The 20,433-nt window shown below is 43.7% G+C and overlaps 1 protein-coding gene and 1 long non-coding RNA gene across 2 annotated transcripts in view; both read right to left on the bottom strand.

Moving 5' to 3' along the window:
* Positions 1 to 712: 712 nt before the first annotated feature.
* LOC139554496 (uncharacterized) lies at positions 713 to 1,593 on the bottom strand. Its single transcript, XR_011670850.1, has 2 exons — positions 1,467 to 1,593; positions 713 to 1,191 (listed from the first exon to the last, which is right to left on the bottom strand). It is a non-coding gene; the product is annotated as an uncharacterized lncRNA (long non-coding RNA).
* Positions 1,594 to 8,815: 7,222 nt separating this feature from the next.
* LOC139554497 (protein argonaute-3-like) overlaps positions 8,816 to 20,433 on the bottom strand; it is a 48,461-nt gene continuing 36,843 nt past the window's right edge. Inside the window, exons 13-19 of the mRNA XM_071367324.1 lie at positions 17,140 to 17,299; positions 16,363 to 16,453; positions 15,957 to 16,151; positions 15,632 to 15,766; positions 15,422 to 15,523; positions 14,952 to 15,151; positions 8,816 to 14,730 (exon numbers count right to left, since the gene is read on the bottom strand). Of these exons, the coding sequence (XP_071223425.1) occupies positions 14,622 to 14,730; positions 14,952 to 15,151; positions 15,422 to 15,523; positions 15,632 to 15,766; positions 15,957 to 16,151; positions 16,363 to 16,453; positions 17,140 to 17,299 (992 nt within the window). The 3' untranslated portion in view covers positions 8,816 to 14,621. The remainder of the gene's footprint in view (positions 14,731 to 14,951; positions 15,152 to 15,421; positions 15,524 to 15,631; positions 15,767 to 15,956; positions 16,152 to 16,362; positions 16,454 to 17,139; positions 17,300 to 20,433) is intronic.

Consider the following 20,433-nt stretch of genomic DNA (forward strand, 5'->3'; position numbering starts at 1 on the left):
CTCACGTAAATGCACACATTAAATCAGGTAACAGACCATTTAGCTAGGCCTAGGACCCCTAGACTTAGCGAGTGAAGCAATGTCAGTAGGCATGCTAGCTGGTTTCTTAACACATGAGCGAATCAGATGTGTTTCTTGAACGTGATCACATTCAGAGACGCAATCTGCCTCCCTGAGGAACTACATATTTGGGTCAACCTGTCAATTGGGAAATTATTTCATATTAATCTGAAAAATTACCATGTATACTGAACAAAAATATAAAGGCAAACATGCAACAATTTCAAAGATTTGACTGAGTTACACTATATAAGGACATTTGTAAATTATTAGGCCCTAATCTATGGATTTCACATGACTGGGCAAGGGCGCTGCCATGGGTTGGCCTGAGAGGGCATAGGCACATCCACTGGGGAGCCAGGTCCATCCAATCAGAATACATTTTTGCCTACAAAAGGGCTTTATTACAGACATACTGTAAATAAAGTCCCCAGATGATCCCACAGGTGAAGAAGCCAGATGTAAGGTCCTGACGTACTGTCAAATTCTCTAAAACGACATTGGAGGCGGCTTATGGTAGAGAAATAAATTAACAATACATTCTCTGGCAACAGCTTTGGGGGACATTCCTGCAGTCAGCAGGCCAATTGCAAGCTCCCTCAAAACTTTAGACATCTGTGGTATTGTGTTGTGTGACAAAACTGCAACATTTAGATTGGCCTTTTATTGTCCCCAACACAAGGTGCACCTGTGTAATTATCATGCTGTTTAATCAGCTTCTTGATATGCCACACTTGTCACCTAACTCTCTATAGTCTTAATGTACACATACATTTTAGCAATATCTATGAAGCAGAAATAGGCCCTATCAGATACTAAACAACAACAGAGAGCCCTGTGAAAGCAGACAGGGTGTCCCCCCCAAATGGCACACAATGGGCCCTGGTCAAAAGTAGTACAGCACTATAAAGGGAAGTGCTGTTTTATAGGAGTCAATACAGAACAGTGCTATTGTTTCAGGCCTGGCCATATGGTAATGCTACACTCCTCTCTCCCTCCCCCAGGCTTTATTTTATACCTGTACCCTAGTGACTCATGTCCTCCCTCAGCTGCTGTGATGCCTGCATCGTCTCCTGTGCTTGGGCCATGTTGTACTGGCTGAACTGCTCCCACTGCTGGGAGGTGGTGGAACTGCAACAGCAAATGTACACATACAGGTATTTTACAGGTACATTCAATTAATTTGAAAGGCAAATGGTGGCATTGCAGAAACTATTTTGATGAGTTGAGTGCCTGGTGAATTAATATTGTAGCTAGTTACAGACATGCATATGCACGTAAGGATTACAATTGTACGAGGTTCTCATTGACAACACATAAGTAGGTTTGATCTAGATATCCTGCTCCGAATTTCAGAAGGTCTATTATTTCTTTGTATTGTATGGTACACCCTCATTCCAGCACACCTTATGGGTATGCGCAGGGGGTTGGGCTTCAGAGAATCTCAGATGATGTCACAGTGAGTGACAAGCAGGACAGGTCAATGTCTTGGGCCTTGTTCTGAATGTCATGGGTCAGCTGCTGCCGGGACTCCTGTAGAAGACTGGAGAGAACAGCCTGAGACAGCAAAAGTACTGAGACAGCAAAATATGTGACATCTTTCATCCTCCTTTTTCGCTTCTGTTTCACTCTAACAGTGGAGCCATCCCAAATAGCACCTTATTCCTAGTGTACTACTTTTGACCAGAGCACATGGGACTCTGTGCAAAAGTAGTACACTATAAAGGAAATAGAGTACCATTTGGGACTCAATCTTGGTCAAATGGTTTCTTACAACAGCTCCTCAAAGGCCCTGTCAATGCGCTGCTGGAGCACCCTCTGTGCTCTGTCGATCACCTCCACCAGGTCGCTGACTAGCTCGTTTCCAGGGCGACCCTCCCTCAAGGTCAGGCACTCCACCGTGACCATCCAGAGGCACTGTGATGGCCCGCTCTGTCTCCTCCTTCCCCCGAGACAGCGCACACAAATTCACCTACGCTGTACTAGAAAGTCAATACATCACCCCAAAACCTGGCCTGTTTTTTTACCAGGTACATTGAAACAACTGCATACCAGATTAATACTAATTTGAAATTGAATTGCAAATCTCATCAGGGTTAAGGCATCCATCTCTTTGCCCAATTCCTGTGCGCAGGATTCCAAAGTCTCTCTCTAGCGGGAGATATCCCAGATCCTATTACTCAGCCTGTCACTCTCATCCCAGTTAGTCTGAGAGAGGGATAGGGGGAGAGATATAGCGAGAGAGCGATGACAGGTTAGAGAGAGGAAAGAGAGATGGCATGAATACGTGTGATGAGAATAAATAATAGTCCATAACAGTTAATGATATGAAAACTAACTTTGTAGAGGCCAATGTTACAATTCAGTCACAACGTCAAGCAAGTCCTTACTGAATTGGTTGTTTCATTACATAGTCACAACATCTTACCTTGCTGGTTGTCTCATTGCGTAAGGTCCTCCCTTCCTGGCGTGTCTCATGTGAGATGTGTCGCCTCTGTTCTGCTGTGTCAGACATCAGCTTGTTACTGGGGTCCCAGTCAGACACACTGTACCTGAGCCCAGGCTTGGCACTTAGCGTGGCCATGATACTCACAGCGTCACGGGACTAAAGGAAACAGGTGACACACACAAATATGATGAGACTGGAAACAAGTTGATGGACCCTGATCAAAAGTAGTGTACTATAAAAGTAGTGCACTATAAAAGTAGTGCACTACAGTGCACTATAATAGTAGTGCACTATAAAACTAGTGCACTATAGGGAATAGGTTGCCATTTTGGATGCAGACTATGTTTACATGGGACAAGTATTGACAAAACTGACATTTGATATAACGTGATGTCCAGGGAGGTTGTGGGAATCAGAGGAGGCTGGTGGGAGGAGCTATAGAAAGACGGGTTCATTGTAATGACTGGAATGGAATAAATGGAACGGTATCAAACACAAACATATGGAAACCACATTTGACTCTACTCCATTCCAGCCATTACAATGAGCCCATCCTCCTATTGCTCCTCCCACCAGCCTCCACCTGTGGGACTACAGTGCTGTCTGTGGTGAGTAATGATCTGGTCGAAATCATCATTTACTTGGAAGTGCATTTCCACCCTCTCTACCCAATGATAAAACATACTACTCACTCAAGGAGGAAATGAACTCGGTATAACCTCTGTTTAAAAGCAGCCTTTAGTTGATTAAGACTAGCTTTAAGGCTATATGAAAACTTGGGCTAGTGTGCACTGCAAAGCTCAATATTACTTATTACATTAACTTCAGTATGAAACAGTCATTATGTTGAATAACTCATTCCCATTCGTGTAAAATGTTGAACAATTCATTCCCTTTCATATAAAATGGCCAAATATGATTGAGCCATGACAGTAGATCAATGCACAATATTGGAGGGCAATAAGACAATGTCTGCAATTTAGCTTTTCTATTACTCTACTTTTTTCCTCAGAAAAGATACTAGGCCTAATCAAATTGAAATTATAGACAAGCTAGTCTAAGGGGAAAGGTTACTTCGCTTAATTCAGCACACATTACATTTACATTTACATTTAAGTCATTTAGCAGACGCTCTTATCCAGAGCGACTTACAAATTGGTGCATTCACCTTATGATATCCAGTGGAACAACCACTTTACAATAGTGCATCTAACTCTTTTAAGGGGGGGGGTGTTAGAAGGATTACTTTATCCTATCCTAGGTATTCCTTAAAGAGGTGGGGTTTCAGGTGTCTCCGGAAGGTGGTGATTGACTCCGCTGACCTGGCGTCGTGAGGGAGTTTGTTCCACCATTGGGGTGCCAGAGCAGCGAACAGTTTTGACTGGGCTGAGCGGGAACTGTACTTCCTCAGAGGTAGGGAGGCGAGCAGGCCAGAGGTGGATGAACGCAGTGCCCTTGTTTGGGTGTAGGGCCTGATCAGAGCCTGAAGGTACGGAGGTGCCGTTCCCCTCACAGCTCCGTAGGCAAGCACCATGGTCTTGTAGCGGATGCGAGCTTCAACTGGAAGCCAGTGGAGAGAGCGGAGGAGCGGGGTGACGTGAGAGAACTTGGGAAAGTTGAACACCAGACGGGCTGCGGCGTTCTGGATGAGTTGTAGGGGTTTAATGGCACAGGCAGGGAGCCCAGCCAACAGCGAGTTGCAGTAATCCAGACGGGATTACACACAGACTATGCTAATTGTTTGTGGTAATTCACATCAGGTGTGTGAATAATGGAAAATGCCTGCCGTCTTGTATTTATGGTGCTTCTGTTTAATAGTTAGCCTAATGAATTGGTGTTAATTTGATATGGAACCTAAGTAGACAAATGTATTCCATTATTCAAAATAGCTTTGGCATTATCGCACAAAAATGTTAGATTTACTTACCCAAAGTTTCCGAATATTCTGCAGTGTCTACACCGGTGGTTCTGAACTTGTGTCCAAAGCCGAAGGGCTGGTTTCCTCACCAACTCTTGTAGACAGTCTCCAGGTAACAAACAGACGCAACCAATCAAACACGACTACTAAATCATTTAAATGCCATGGCAACATTCAACAAATATTTTAAGGGCTTTAGTGATTGACAGTCTCTGTAACCGTCAGACGACGCAACAATGTAGCCTATCTACATCATACTGTGGAGCGCTCTGACTGTCAGATGACGCAAAAAGGTAGCCAAATAGAATAGTTGTCGACAGATTTGTCTCGGGTAAAGAAATGTCTCTACTGTATCCAGTAGCCTAGACTACATAATTCTGCTACCCTATTCATGCTTTTCTTTTCAGTGAAGCTAGCTGTGGTCTTACTCTAGTTCTACATAATCTACAAGAGTAATTTAAATGAGTTACTCCATAATAGAATCATACACATTTGTAACTCCAGCCAAGGGCTTAACTCTGTGTTGCATATTGGGGGGATCCGGGTCAATGGGTCCCAGGGTCACCACCCTTCTAGGGTGATTACTATGTTGCACAAACATGAGTGCTTTCCTCCCCATAATTTTGGCCTTCAAATGTGTTTTCCAAACATAAATACAGTGCATTGGAAAGTATTCAGAACCCTTGACTTTTTCCACATTTTGTTACGTTAGAGCCTTATTCTAAAATGGATTAAATAAATTAAAATCCTCATCAATTTACACACAATACCCCATAATGACAAAGTGAAAAGAGGTTTTTAGAAATATTTGCACATTTATTAAATGTGACCCGATTCAGGAAACTAGACGTATGTCGTAAGTCACGACTTCACAGGAGAGCCTTTTGAACGTAAAAATATATTTTTTAACAAAAAACGTTTTTTGGCAGAAATGCCTTCTCGAACATGTGAACTTTCATGTGCCTTAATATCAAATGTGTATGTCATCTGTAAATACGAATAAAATTGTTAAATTATGAGCCTAGTTGGTTTAGCCACAAGTTTCTATGAACTTTTATGGTACTTTTTAGATTTTTCGTCTGCCTGCTGTGGCTGCGCTTTGTTCCAATGGATTACTGAACAAAACGCACTAACAAAATTGAGGTTTTTGGACATGAGTGATTTTATGTCCATTATGGCATCTGCTGAGGGATTACTTCGTGCTCCATCCCCAGTTGCTCTCTCGTCAAACAGCATCCAAACAGCAGATGTTTGTGGAACTACTGCTGGTGCTTCTGCTCCCTCTTCTTCCTGTTGCCCTGGTGCCTGACCCAGCTGACTGCTGGGGCTGTCCCTCCCTGCTGCTGAGGTTATTCTTTGAAGAGCCTCATCAATCGCTCAGGCACCACTGAAGGCTAACTTCTTAAACCTGGGGTCAAGTGCAGCGGTTTCTGATAGCACGTGATTTTATTCCATTCTGTGGAACTTTCTGTCCATTGATGAACATAGAGTGTCCAACTCTGTCACATGTCCTGTGGTTACCTCCCATTCCTCATGGGTCAGAGCATCAACAGGTGCATTGACCATGGCCAGGGTAGAGATGATGGCATCCTTTGACTCAAGAAACCGCTTCAACATATAAAATGTTGAATTCCACCTTGTAGTGCAGTCTTGTTTAGGCCTCAGCTCAGGCATCCCCATCTGGCGTTGTGTAGACTTCAGTTTTTCAGCACCTACTGTGCTCCTGTGGAAGTATACCACAACTGCTTTCACTTTGTCCACAGTGGACCTCATCACCTTCAGAGCATCTCTTACAATCAGGTTGATTGTGTGGGCAAGACATGGCTGATGGGTCCATTTAAACATTTTCATGGCTTTGGTTATGTTAGCTGCATTGTCGCTAACACAACAGACCACTTTTCCATCTACTTGCCATTCTCTGGCTACTCTCAACAGTTCCTCTGCCAAGTTCTCTGAGGTGTGTCTGTCGCTGAACTCAAAGCAGTCCAGAAGACAGCTAGACATCGAGAAATCTTCAATGAAGTGACATGTAACCAACATGTAAGAAGTGGTTACCCTTGATGTCCAGCAGTCAGTGGTAAGGCAAACTGCAGTAACTTTATGGACTATTTCCCGCACTGAAGCCTGTGTGCTCTTGTACAGTTGTGGAATAAGGGATTTTGAAGGGGGTTTCCTGCTTCGAATTGTGTACATTGGATTTAGACTATTGCTATAATTTCTAAAACCTCTGTCCTCCACGATCGAAAATGGCTGGAAATCGGTGGCAAACATTTTAGCCAATGCAATATCAATTTGGCCTTGTTTTGCTACAGACAGATTTGGCATAAACTGGTCCATAGAAGTCTGCTTTGCTGTGAGTCATGGAGTAGGCCTACTTGACTGAGTGGATACATCTCCTCCACGTGTGGAGGTGCTGGCTCCACCACTATCACTAGCAGGCCTACTTGACTGAGTGGATACATCTCGACGTGTGGAGGTGCTGGCTCCACCACTATCACTAGCAGACCTACTTGAATGAGTGGATACATCTCCACGTGTGGAGGTGCTGGCTCCACCACTATCACTAGCAGGCCCGCTAGTTTCTCCAAGCTCCGCTACAGCTAGCTTCACAGTTGGGTGCACAGTTCACATATGCCGGTGTAGGTTGTGCGTATAACCGTCTTTATATGAGATTTTGTTTTGGCATTGTCTACATTAAAATGCATCCAAATGTTACTGTGCTTCCGACTCATTTTCCAGCTGTTGTTTTCACAGCTGTCCTTCCTCTCTCTCCTCGGTTGCTAAGTGTGTAACTGTGTGAGATGGCTCAGCCCTCCCTCACGCATCTTTGGTTCATTGGTTGACACTGCGTGTCTGATTGACAGGAACAACAGGTGAGGCTGTTAGTCTGAGCAGACAGTCAGAACGAATGTGTGTGCGCTTTGGAGCATTTAGGCCTATATTATTTTATTTCTTTTTTCGTTCTTTGAATTAGTTAATTCTATTCATTTAAATCTTTAGATTTTTCACGTCTTAATTATTTTATTTTTTTAATAAATAGATTCGGCTCTTCTGATATGCGAGCCGGCTCCCAACGTTCACCTACAAGAGCCATCTCTTAGAGCCGACTCGTTCGCGATCAATCCATCACTAATCTCCAGTTTAGAGAATATCAGCTCGTGAGAAGTCAAGTGAGAAAGCTCCAGCCATCGTTGTGCTTTCCCACCAGTTTGTGTGGTGCGTCCTTGTTGATATGCAAGTCCATATTTCATATCTTTCAGGTGTTTGTCTGAAGATGCACACTGCGACGATAATGTAATTTATGGTTATGCTAATTCGTCGTTTCTACTGAGAGCTAGCTGTTGCGAGCGGGCTCTCTCTGTTTTGGCTGTCATATTTCACACATTTAACCCTGTATTTGTAAAGGAAAATGTCCCCCAGTGCGTCTTGTATTTGCCCTGTAATTGTATAGGTGTATGGCACATCATTATATGGGTATTACATTGTATTTGACTGTTTCGAGGTATTGAAGTTAATTGTGCAGTTGTAGCCCTGTACTGAAGATGGTGCTATGCTTTGTAGCACATGTGCAGCGACACCACGTTGATCTTAATTAGTGCCGTCACAGTCATGTTGAATTGCGTTGTATGGTCCTGTATAGCATTACGTCATCATAGTCACGTTATCGCCATGTGAATTGTTTATAAGAGATGTGAATTGGAGATTGTATTGTCATTCACTGTTGTATCTTTATTTCTCTCTTTACTTGCAGACCAAACACACTTTGGTTGAAGCGTGTTGCCAGACCAGTAAGTGCCTTTTCCCATCCATACTACATACACTGTGCATTTCCATGCCTGTGCATATTCAGCGTTATTAAACCACCTCAACTGGAATCCTACCCGTCTGTCATCTGTGCCCTTTACCGGCACACGGGAGCGAACACAAAGTAAAACCTAACCTAAAGAATGTACAGTTCACCAAGTCCTCACTTACACAAATGAAAGCATGACGTTCGCATGAAATTGACCATCCCTTTAGTGTAGCAATCAATTAAAACGTATGTGCTGATCCACCATGGGCTCACTGCCTCAGCCATACTTGTCAATCTGTCATCAATATGTCCACTCCTATTTCTAGAGTTTATTTCAGGATCTCGACAAAACAACTTTTATGTCGTGATCATGAGAAATAAGTAGCTACGATGGGAAGATCATTTCCAATCCATCATGGTATATTATTGAGGGGGTCAAATTGGTTTGTCTCAAATATTGGGGACCTTGACCTCCCCGCAAGTTACACACCTGACTCCAGCACAGTTGAAAACCATATCTCAGTCTGGCTAAGAATGAAGCAGATAAAAGACTGCAAGGATCAACATCCATTGTCAATGAATACACCAACACAGATTTCAGACATACAGTATTTTAATTAAAACAATTAAATATGACAACCAAATAAAAAGGCTCAACTTAGGACCAGGATCAGACAAAAAAAAATGTATTTTACATATAATTTCACTTCTAAAAGTGTCACAATTTCATAAAACAGGCAACAAAAAAATCTAGCGCATACTGTTACCGAAGCAATTTGTCAGTTGTATCTTATTAAGTCCGATATGCAGCCAACCACAATAGAGATGCAGGGTTTGGAGATTTTTTCAGAGGAATCCTTTCTTAGGCAAGCGGGCACTCATGTGGCACAACTGGACCACTGCACATTGTTCTCAGTCTATACACCTCTAGCTGTAACACGTCAAAGCTCTTTCCATAAAGATCTTCAGAAGAAATGCTTAATGCCAGAGCAGTGGTTCTAAACAAAATAGAAATGTATTTCTGTCTAGCCGAGAATAATGGTTGGGCTGCTTCCCAAATGGCACCCTATTTCCTATATAGTGCACTACTTTTGACCAGAGCCAATAGAGTACTATAAAGAGAATAGGGTGGCAGTTGGGACGCAATCCTGGTGTAACCCAACAGCCGGTTGCTCAGAGCCTAAAAGGTCACATTGTTTATTGCTATTCACTTTAGAACATACCATCACTTAACATCTACTAAATGGTTAAAGGGAACCAGGGGTGAGAATCCCATGCATTACAGTAAACAGTTTGCCACTAGGGAGGCAGTCTAAAATATCCACTGTAGTTATTAGATGCAACATTTTTTGGTTGTGCATTGTGAGTGCCTGCCCACCTTATCATCCCCACAAGCTTTTTTGGTCCTGACACCTCAAAACTGATTGGTTCTGCATATTGTTGTGTTCTTGGCATACAGTATGTCAGTTTTTACACGCAGACAGACACCCATGCGCACACATACATGCACACGTTGGACAGTATTGTCATGTATCAATATATACGTATCAATGTAGAGAGGGACATATTGCCCTCGATGTTTTGAAAGTAAAGATATCTTCTTTGATTTACTTGTTTTCAGCACCATCAGAAAAAGGCACGGTCTATGGAGTATTGTCCAAGGATGAACCTTCAACCCTTTCCCACAAAAAAACTTTGAGAGATGCGCGCACACACACACACAAAATCAGACAAAATGTCTCAGATGAAATCAACACTCAAATGGAGGTCACATTCACTACCTGTTCTAGTAGACCAGGCTGTGAGATGAATGGAATCTACTGAATGGAAGCTAGGCTACTCTCCAGGGATTATTAGTTCAATGAACAGAGAGGAGGGTGATGGGGAAATAGGGGGAGGTTCATCCAATCAGTCACTACAGAACAACACCTGCCCCCCCCCCCAAAAAAAAATCAACAATCCCCCCGCACAGTAGGTCATTTAAATGCTACAGATGTAGCTTCGGTACGACACGCTTTGCTTTAACATGGAACAAAAAAACACCACATCAGTCTATTGCATTTGGATTATTATTAGTGACCATATTACCATTGTCTTCTATATTATATTATCATTATTGTTCTATTTTTATAGAATTTGTTAGCAAAAATAAGTGTTCATTATAATATACAAATATATCGCCATTTCAGAATTTGAAATGGTTTAGAACAACACGAAAAGAAGGCATCTGATGTCCAGCGTTTAGAGAGGGGAGGGCATCACATGGAGGAGCGTGGTTGAGTCCCAAATGCCACTGATTACCTACATAGGGCTCTTGACAAAAGTAGTGCACTATGGGCCACCCCATTCCCTACATAGTCCACTACTTTTCCCCAGAGCCCTGGTCAAGAGCAGTGCATTATAGGCAATACAGTACATTTGGAAAGTATTCAGACTTTTCCCCACATTTTGTTACGTTACAGCCTTATTCTAAAATGGATTTTAAAAAAAAATACAGGCTGGATGGGGAGCATCGCTGCACACATATTTCCAGGTCTCTCCAGAGATGTTTCATCTGGTTCAAGTCCGGGCACTGGCTGGGCCACTCAAGGACATTCAGAGATTGTCCCGAAGCCACTCCTGCGTTGTCTTGGCTGTGTGCTTAGGGTCGTTGTCCTGTTGGAAGGTGAACCTTCACCCCAGTCTGAGGTCCTGAGCGCTCTGGAGCAAGATTTCATCAAGGATCTCTTTGTACTTTTCTCTGTTAATATTTTCTTCGATCCTGACTAGTCTCCAAGTCCCTGCAGCTGAAAAACATCCCCACAGCATGATGCTGCCACCACCATGCTTCACCGTAAAGATGTTGCCAGGTTTCCTCCAGATGTGACGCTTGGCATTCAGGCCAAGGAGTTCAATCTTGGTTTCATCAGACCATGGTCTGAGAATCTTCAGTTGCCTTTTGGCAAACTCCAAGCAGGCTGTCATGTGCCTTCAACTGAGGAATACTTACGTCTGTCCACTCTACCATAAAAGGCCTGATTGGTGGAGTGCTGCAGAGATGGTTGTCCTTCTGGAAGGTTTTCCCATCTCTACAGAGGAACTCTGGAGCTCTGTCAGAGTGACCATCGGGTTCTTGGTCACCTCCCTGACCAAGGCCCTTCTCCTCCGATTGCTCAGTTTGGACGGGTGGCCAGTTCTGGGAAGAGTCTTGGTGGTTCCAAACTTCTTCTATTTAAGAATGACGGAGGCCACTGTGTTCTTGCAGACCTTTTTTGGTACCTTTCCCCAGATCTGTGCTGACACAATCCTGTCATGGAGCTCAGACATTTCCTTCAACTTACATCATTTGGATTTTGCTCTGACATGCACTGTCAACTATGGGACCTTATATAGACAGGTCTGTGCCTTTCCAAATCATGTCCAATCAATTGAATTTACCACTGCTCAATTTCAAGTCTCATAGCTAAGGGTTTGAATACTTATGTAAATAAAGTATCATTTTTGTGCAAAAACCTGTTTTTGCTTTGTCATTATGGGGTAGTGTTTGTAGATTCACGAGGAGAAAATCTATTTTAGAATAAGGCTGTAACGTAACAAAATGTAGAAAAGGGGCCTGAATACTTTCCGAATGCACTGTAGGCTGCCATGCGTCTCCGCTGTATTATCCCCCAGCCTCAGAATAATGCTCCATTCGTAAACCAAGTGGGAATTTACCACATACAACTGGGAAAATCCACTTGAATGGCCCTCCAACTGCTAATTACTAGTGGGAAATGTGTCCATCCTGTGCTCCCACATGGTGACCTCCGTCACCTACTAAGGAAATAACCTCGATAACAGCATTTTCGGAAGTTAAATGCAACAAAACATTTTTAAATAGCAATCTATTAATATGGTTTTTGAACACTTTCATTTGGGTTTGCAAGCATGAGAGCTGTACTTTTAATTGATGGTTTACGCAGCTTGTTAGCCATTAGCCAATTGGCATTTCTCAATGAGTTCAAAGCATGTGAATGCATCCCACTAGTATTTACGACTTCACAACTGGTAAATTCCCACCTCCCACGAACGGCAGCATAAGTCCCCCCCCCCCCCCCCCTCCCCCTCCTAGATGCAAAACCCCGCCCACTGGGCTCTAGAGGTCAATTCCGTGGCATCGTAGAGAGATAATTCCTTCCCGTTTTACTGCTGTACAGACATATATTTTTTTAAATCACACAAGCAGGGCAGCTACACATTAGCCCACAGTTACAGTTGATGAGATCATACCTACACTGTTCTTTAAGTAAAATCAAATGCTGGTAATGTCTGACATCTTGCCGGAAAGTGTACATTTTGCTGGGACTTAATTCACACCTACAGTTTGGCCCCCGGGGTACTGATGACTAAAAGATCACACCCTCTGGGAATTAAAGCATGTCCCCTGTATCATAAGTCCTCTCCTGTTACACCAATGAAGCTCATATTGTCTGAATACAACAGAGGGGGGGGGGGTTCTACTACCCCCCCCCCATACTGCACCTCTCAGCACCAGGGTATGTGTCTCACCTGAAACACATGTATCTTTAAGTGCAGTAAATTGTCCTATATTTTTTATAGGCTCTCTTTGTACGAATATATATGAACAAAATAACACGTGGTATAGCAGCTAGTTTGGTTTCTGGTAACACGTAGCTATAGGACAATGAGTTTGGCAGAGTGCTGTCCGTGCCACAACCCTGTCGCTTCTTTTGCAGTGAGAGCAGGGATCAACTGTGTCCCAGTCGGACAAGGCTCATACCACCCATGCTTCAAGCACCATGCAGATGGACCCCAGTCCTCCCCCTCACAATCCCACGAGGCACATTGAGTTTCGTCTCGTTCCAGTTTGACCAAACCCAAAAAGGCCTCACCTGGAGGATACTGCACAGCAAGGCAAAGGGAGAGAGACAATGCCCTTCAAAATGTGACAAAACGGCTTGATTTGACATTTGAAGGCTTACTTTGAACAGTGCAAAATGAGTCCTACCGCTAGAGGGTTCAAATGAACGACACAGATCTGTTAGCTAACTGTCCCCACCTTCAATTGATCAGTCTACATGAAAAAATTATTCACATTAAAAATGAAATCATGAAACTGAATCCATGCAGCCATACACGCTGTGCTCTCTTACCCCAGACATTCCCAGACAACATATCATGCTTACAGTAATGCCTGGATGAGATTATTTGACTGTATAACTAAACTAATTAACTGATCTCAGAGGAGCTCCAACTAAAATTAGATACATCCTTGGTCTTTGAAATTCTTCTTTCCACCTACAACGGGCACATAATTCACTCCATTTACTAAAAAACACGTATGGTGTCATGTCACCCCCACATAACCCACAACATAACCATTTGTGGCATCAATCCTTGCCCCGGTTTACATTCTTTATCCGTTATCACCTGCCCATATCCGATCATAATGGCCCAAAAATATCAACATCGGTAACCATAGAACCCCTTTTTATGCATTAACGACTTATTGCACTAAAAAAGGTGTGAAATCAGTTCCTTAGTTCAAATTTGACAAAAACAAAAAACGAACAGCGCTCTATTGCTGAAAATGAATGATAAATAAGATGAATCTCAAGTCACAGAAGGAGGAATAAAACAAAGATAAAGTGAAATCTATAGCTACCACAGTGAACTCTGTAAAAGTTCTGAGTAGGTCCATGGTGCGGCCTGGGTTGATATTCTAAAAGTACGACAAACAGCTGTATAAAAAAAAAAAAGCCTTATGATATTGAAAGAGATTGCCGTGTTAAACTCTGACAGGCGCAATGACTGCAAGTAAATCACCATTGGCTTAAAAGAGAGCAGAGTAACTGGGCGAGCAGCTTGCTCTATGAAAAAGGGCATAGCTGTGATTCACGAGCGTTCTCGACTAACAGGCATCGCCATGGCAATCAGACTTCTACAGAGACGCACATATAACGACAACAAGCTAACGAAGACATTTAAAAAGAGGTACATTTATACGATTGAACACGGACAGGCAAGTCATCATATCAGCACTGGATTGAGGAACAAGACTGATCCTCACTGGACCTGCTATGTCCCCACCCACCCCCTTATCAATTCCCCCATCTTGTCTTCTACACTCTGGCATTTTGAAAGTAAGACAAAGCAAAAGTTGAGCACAGCTCAAGGAGCAGTATCAGAGACGATCCATTAATTAAAAACACAGCAAAGGAGAACAGGCTGGGAGAGGATTGGCTGGTTTCATATTGCATAACATTGCGGTACTCCCCTCTGGTTGTTGTTACCCTTAGCGGCTTGGCATCCCCTCATCAGGACCAGAGCTGCGCCAGCCCAGAGTCCGATATGCGATGGCTGACCACCCACTAGGACACAGAGGCTGATAGGGTGGGGTGTTGGGAGGGGTATTCTACCTCTCAGGCGAAATACATAGTCCTCAGTGTGTCGTGATGAATCTGAACAGCCTTGGCGAGGGCCGTGGGGTCTCGGCCGTTACTCTGCCCCGAGACGTGGCTGCCCTCCGCACTGCGTGTGTTCAAGAGAAGGAAGTGAGGAAACGAGAAAGGGAAAAGGACAGAAAGAGAGGGAGGGAACATTTAACTTGAATGAACTTGAATATTATTTTAGGATCAATACATGACATCGGCCTCCAGTTTCTTCTTACCTGATAAACAGCACGAGACATTGATTTTAGCCCTACAGAGAAGTATACCGATCACACCGAAATGAACCCCCCCCCCCCTCACCTGTCATGTTCCTTGTCCACCAGGTGGTAGCGGGCGCGGAAGGCCACCAGGTGGGCGTAGTAGGCTGGCGCGGGGATGGAGACAGAGCGGGTGCAGCGGACGTAGGTGTGGCACAGCTGGTAGGTGAGCAGCTGGAACTCGTCGGCCGTGAAGCAGTTGTCGTCCCACAGGACGTGGTAGTGGGAAGGTCTGCTTGTACCCTGGAGGGAGAAGGCGAAGTCTGTAATACCACAGGAACAATGCCGGTTCCATGGAGAGAATACCAGCATTGATTCAACACTGACAATGAAGTGTAGTGGAAAGCAATAGAGGCCGACGAACCTCTGAGAAAGTATCAATGACGGCAAGAGTCGACATTAGGGAGAAATAAGCAGGATATACTACCTGAACCTGTCCAATAAGAATGCTGACTTTAGTATTAGAACGTTTTCCCTATTGAACACAACCCCGGTATGAGTCTTGACACACACCTGTATTCCTGCGTGGCTGCAGAGGTAAAAGTCAAACTCATAGGGGTGAGTGATATCGGTGTCCACAGTGGTGCCTGCAGGAATGTTACCACTTCGTCCAACCTGCCAAATAAACAACACCCCATTTAAAAACTGTTCAACAACCAATCTAAGCCTAGCAGATAAAGTCAATCATTAAATGTACAAGGCGAGATCCATGGCACCGCTTACCCGCTCATTGCGGTCCGCACAGAAGAGGCGTGTGTGGTGGCGTTTCTGCACCACGATGTAGGTGATGCCCGGCTGGTACTCCTTCTCCAACATGATACAGGCTTCCCTGATGGCCAGCAGCTCGTAGTACAGCACCTGCCACACAGAGAGAAGTCAACTCACCAGCAAAGAGTAGCAAGCGGTGAAGAATTCAAGTTTAAGGCTAATAGTCGATGAAGAACATTGCTATTTGTAATAAATGTATTTCTCAACATAGGGACATCATTTGGCTTGGCTGTACACTTTAAATGAGAGATTGAAGGGGAACATAAGTATTTTAACTAACCTGTCTGAACTGACCCTCTGACACGCCATCCCTGTAAAATATGATTCTGGTTGGTTTGTAGCGGGTGGACTTGTAGAACTGGATGAGGAGCTCCCGCACCATGGAGGCCAGGTCCTGGATCACCTCCTGTCTGGGTCTCTGGACCCTCACTGTGGCACAGTACCTGCTGGGGTGGGCGTCCATACTGCCCACCACCTGGATAGGGACAGAGAGAGGGAGATGGTCAGAAACATGACTTCTGACACCATGTTTTCAGAAGGCTATTGTAGGGGTCTATGTAACAAAACAAACGAGTAGATTACCAATGTACTAGATCCATCAGACTCCATGACAACTAGATACACAGACAAGGCAGTGTTTGTGAGGGAAGTGGAAATGGAAACTAGAGTGACAGGAAGAGACTGACCGCTGCGATGGATGGCTTCTTTCCGTCTCCGGCTGGAGGGTGAGTGACGTCGGCCCCCAGGAAGATAACAGGCTGCTGGAACACGGAGGGACTGGGTGGAGAGAGAGACAAACATCAGACATATACTACCGTCCAAAACTTTGGGGTCACTTTGAAATTTCCTTGTTTTTGAAAGAAAAGCAATTTGTTTGTCCAATGAAATAACATCAAATTGATTAGAAAATTTGAACCCACAAATGCTGATGCTCCAGATACTCAACTAGTCTAAAGAAGGCCAGTTGTATTGCTTCTTTAATCAGAACAACAGTTTTCAGCTGTGCTAACATAATTGCAAAAGGGTTCTCATGATCAATCAGCCTTTTAAAATGATAAACTTGGATTAGCTAACATAACGTGCCATTGGAACACAGGAGTGATGTTAGCTAATAATGGGCCTCTGTACGCCTATGTAGATATTCCATTAAAATATATATATTTTTTAAATCAGCCGTTTCCAGCTACAATAGTCATTCACAACATTAACAATGTCTCTACACTGTATTTCTGATCAATTTGATGTTATTTTAATGGACCAATTTTTTTGTCTTTTCTTTCAAAAACAAGGACATTTCTACCAAACTTTTGAACAGTCGTGTATATCCAGTCCAGATATGTAGTGTATGACAAAAACCTAGGTGTTTTCCATCATAAAGTATATATGCGTTTCTGCTAAAAAGGGGTTTTCTGCTAAAAAGGGGTTTTCTGCCTGTGGCCACACGCTCTTTCACTTTGCTTTACCGTTGGTGTGGGACCAGGATGTTGTTGATGCCCCCCAATTTGACGTTGATCTTGAGGCAGAGGTTGGAGAGGGTCTGGGGGGACGTCTTCACCACGTTCTTCACCTGGACACACTGAGTGGCCATGCCGAGGAGGGTGTCTCCTACCCGCTTCACCTCAGCTGTTGGAGATACAAAGGGAACCATTTTACACCTGGTGCCATATTGTAGACACCGGTAAACATCTTACACCTAATGCCATCTTGTACATGGTATACACTGGCTATGGAAATAACCAAAATAAATACACACACACACACACACACACACAGTCGAGGAAAATTACATAATTAGTAGAGGTCGACCGATTATGATTTTTCAACGCCGATACCGATTATTGGAAGACCAAAAAAGCCGATACCGATTAAAACGACCGATTTGTTTGTGTGTGTATATATACACAGTGGGGAGAACAAGTATTTGATACACTGCCGATTTTGCAGGTTTTCCTACTTACAAAGCATGTAGAGGTCTGTAATTTTAATCATAGGTACACTTCAACTGTGAGAGACGGAATCTAAAACAAAAATCCAGAAAATCACATTGTATGATTTTTAAGTAATTAATTTGCATTTTATTGCATGACATAATTATCAGAAAAGCAGAGCTTAATATTTGGTACAGAAACCTTTGTTTGCAATTACAGAGATCATACGTTTCCTGTAGTTCTTGACCAGGTTTGCACACACTGCAGCAGGGATTTTGGCCCACTCCTCCATACAGACCTTCTCCAGATCCTTCAGGTTTCGGGGCTGGGCAATACAGACTTTCAGCTCCCTCCAAAGATTTTCTATTGGGATTAAATGTCAGGAATTGTGAAATTGTGAAAAACTGAGATTAAATGTATTTGGCTAAGGTGTATGTAAACTTCCGACTTCAACTGTAGATACTTTTGTACCCGTTTCCTCCAGCATCTTCACAAGGTCCTTTGCGGTTGTTCTGGGATTGATTTGCACTTTTCGCACCAAAGTACGTTCATCTCTAGGAGACAAAGGAGATGATTGTGGACTACTGGAAAAAGAGGACCGAGCACACCCCCAATCTCATCGACGGGGCTGTAGTGGAGCAGCTTGACAGCTTCAAGTTCCTTGGCATCCACATCACTGACAAATTAACACGGTCCATGTACACCAAAGACAGTCGTGAAGAGGGCATGACAATGCCTATTCCCCCTCAGGAGACTGAAAAGATTTGGCATGGGTCCTCAGATCCTCAAAATGTTTTACAGCTGCACCACCGAGAGCATCCTGATGGGTTGCATCACTGCCTGGTATGGCAACTGCTCAGCCTTCGACCGCAAGGCACTACAGAGGGTAGTGCGTATGGCCCAGTACATCACCGGGGCTAAGCTTCCTGCCATCCAGAACCTCTATACCTACACCTGTTGTATTCGGCACATGTGACAAATGAAATTAGATTTTATTTGAGGTCACGTGTGTAAGAGATACCAGGAGAGTCCTTATGAAAGCAATTCCAGAATAATATCCTGAGGTACTATAGCGATACCAGGACAAAGTCCTGAAGAAATACGCCATGGGTTACCATCGTAAGATGTAAATGTATGAGCTATGTGATTCCAGGACAGGGTCCTGAGGTTCAAGTCCAAAATAATCCTGCAGGTTAGACAAACATTGTAAAAGAAAATGAATGCATCAGTGTACTGGTAAAAGTCTGTTATAATTGGGAAACCAGCTATAAATTTAAAACCTACGTGGGAATATGCATAGGAGGAACTGCCATGTGGGTATAACATTTAAAATTATATTAAAGGAAGATGGGTGGGTTCAGATTTCTGAACTTTAAATATGATTAATCATTAGTTATGCTAGAGACATGAGTCTAGGGTCTACACCAGAAGTTAATGGTTATCTGTAGGAAAAAGGTATATGGTGGGTGCAATTAAGCTTGGAATGTGCTGAGTGCAGGGAAAACGATCACGTGGCAGCACTGATAAGGGGAGAGAGAGCTGTGGATCAGTGATGAAGGGGTTGGAGGTCAGGTCACGTTAAGGGAGAAGGAACAGTGTATTGCCCGTATCACTTAGTTTCCTGCCTAGCAACAGAGATGTAATGTTTAGAGAGAATGAAGAGATTCCACCCCAAATCGGGGTATATATACAGTGGGGAGAACAAGTATTTGACACACTGCCGATTTTGCAGGTTTTCCTACTTACAAAGCATGTAGAGGTCTGTCATTTTTATCATAGGTACACTTCAACTGTGAGAGACGGAATCTAAAACAAAAATCCTGAAAATCACATTGTATGATTTTTAAGTAATTAATTAGCATTTTATTGCATGACATAAGTATTTGATACATCAGAAAAGCAGAACTTAATATTTGGTACAGAAACCTTTGTTTGCAATTACAGAGATCATACGTTTCCTGTAGTTCTTGACCAGGTTTGCACACACTGCAGCAGTGATTTTGGCCCACTCCTCCATACAGACCTTCTCCAGATCCTTCAGGTTTCAGGGCTGTCGCTGGGCAATGCGGACTTTCAGCCCCCTCCAAAGATTTTCTATTGGGTTCAGGTCTGGAGACTGGCTAAGCCACTCCAGGACCTTGAGATGCTTCTTACGGAGCCACTCCTTAGTTGCCCTGGCTGTGTGTTTCGGGTCGTTGTCATGCTGGAAGACCCAGCCACGACCCATCTTCAATGCTCTTACTGAGGGAAGGAGGTTGTTGGCCAAGATCTCGCGATACATGGCCCCATCCATCCTCCCCTCAATACGGTGCAGTCGTCCTGTCCCCTTTGCAGAAAAGCATCCCCAAAGAATGATGTTTCCACCTCCATGCTTCACGGTTGGGATGGTGTTCTTGGGGTTGTACTCATCCTTCTTCTTCCTCCAAACACGGCGAGTGGAGTTTAGACCAAAAGGCTCTATTTTTGTCTCATAAGACCACATGACCTTCTCCCATTCCTCCTCTGGATCATCCAGATGGTCATTGGCAAACTTCAGACGGGCCTGGACATGCGCTGGCTTGAGCAGGGGGACCTTGCGTGCGCTGCATGATTTTAATCCATGACAGCGTAGTGTGTTACTAATGGTTTTCTTTGAGACTGTGGTCCCAGCTCTCTTCAGGTCATTGACCAGGTCCTGCCGTGTAGTTCTGGGCTGATCCCTCACCTTCCTCATGATCATTGATGCCCCACGAGGTGAGATCTTGCATGGAGCCCCAGACCGAGAGTGATTGACCGTCATCTTGAACTTCTTCCATTTTCTAATAATTGCGCCAACAGTTGTTGCCTTCT

Source organism: Salvelinus alpinus, chromosome 26 (assembly GCF_045679555.1).
Source record: "Salvelinus alpinus chromosome 26, SLU_Salpinus.1, whole genome shotgun sequence".
NCBI lineage: Eukaryota > Metazoa > Chordata > Actinopteri > Salmoniformes > Salmonidae > Salvelinus > Salvelinus alpinus.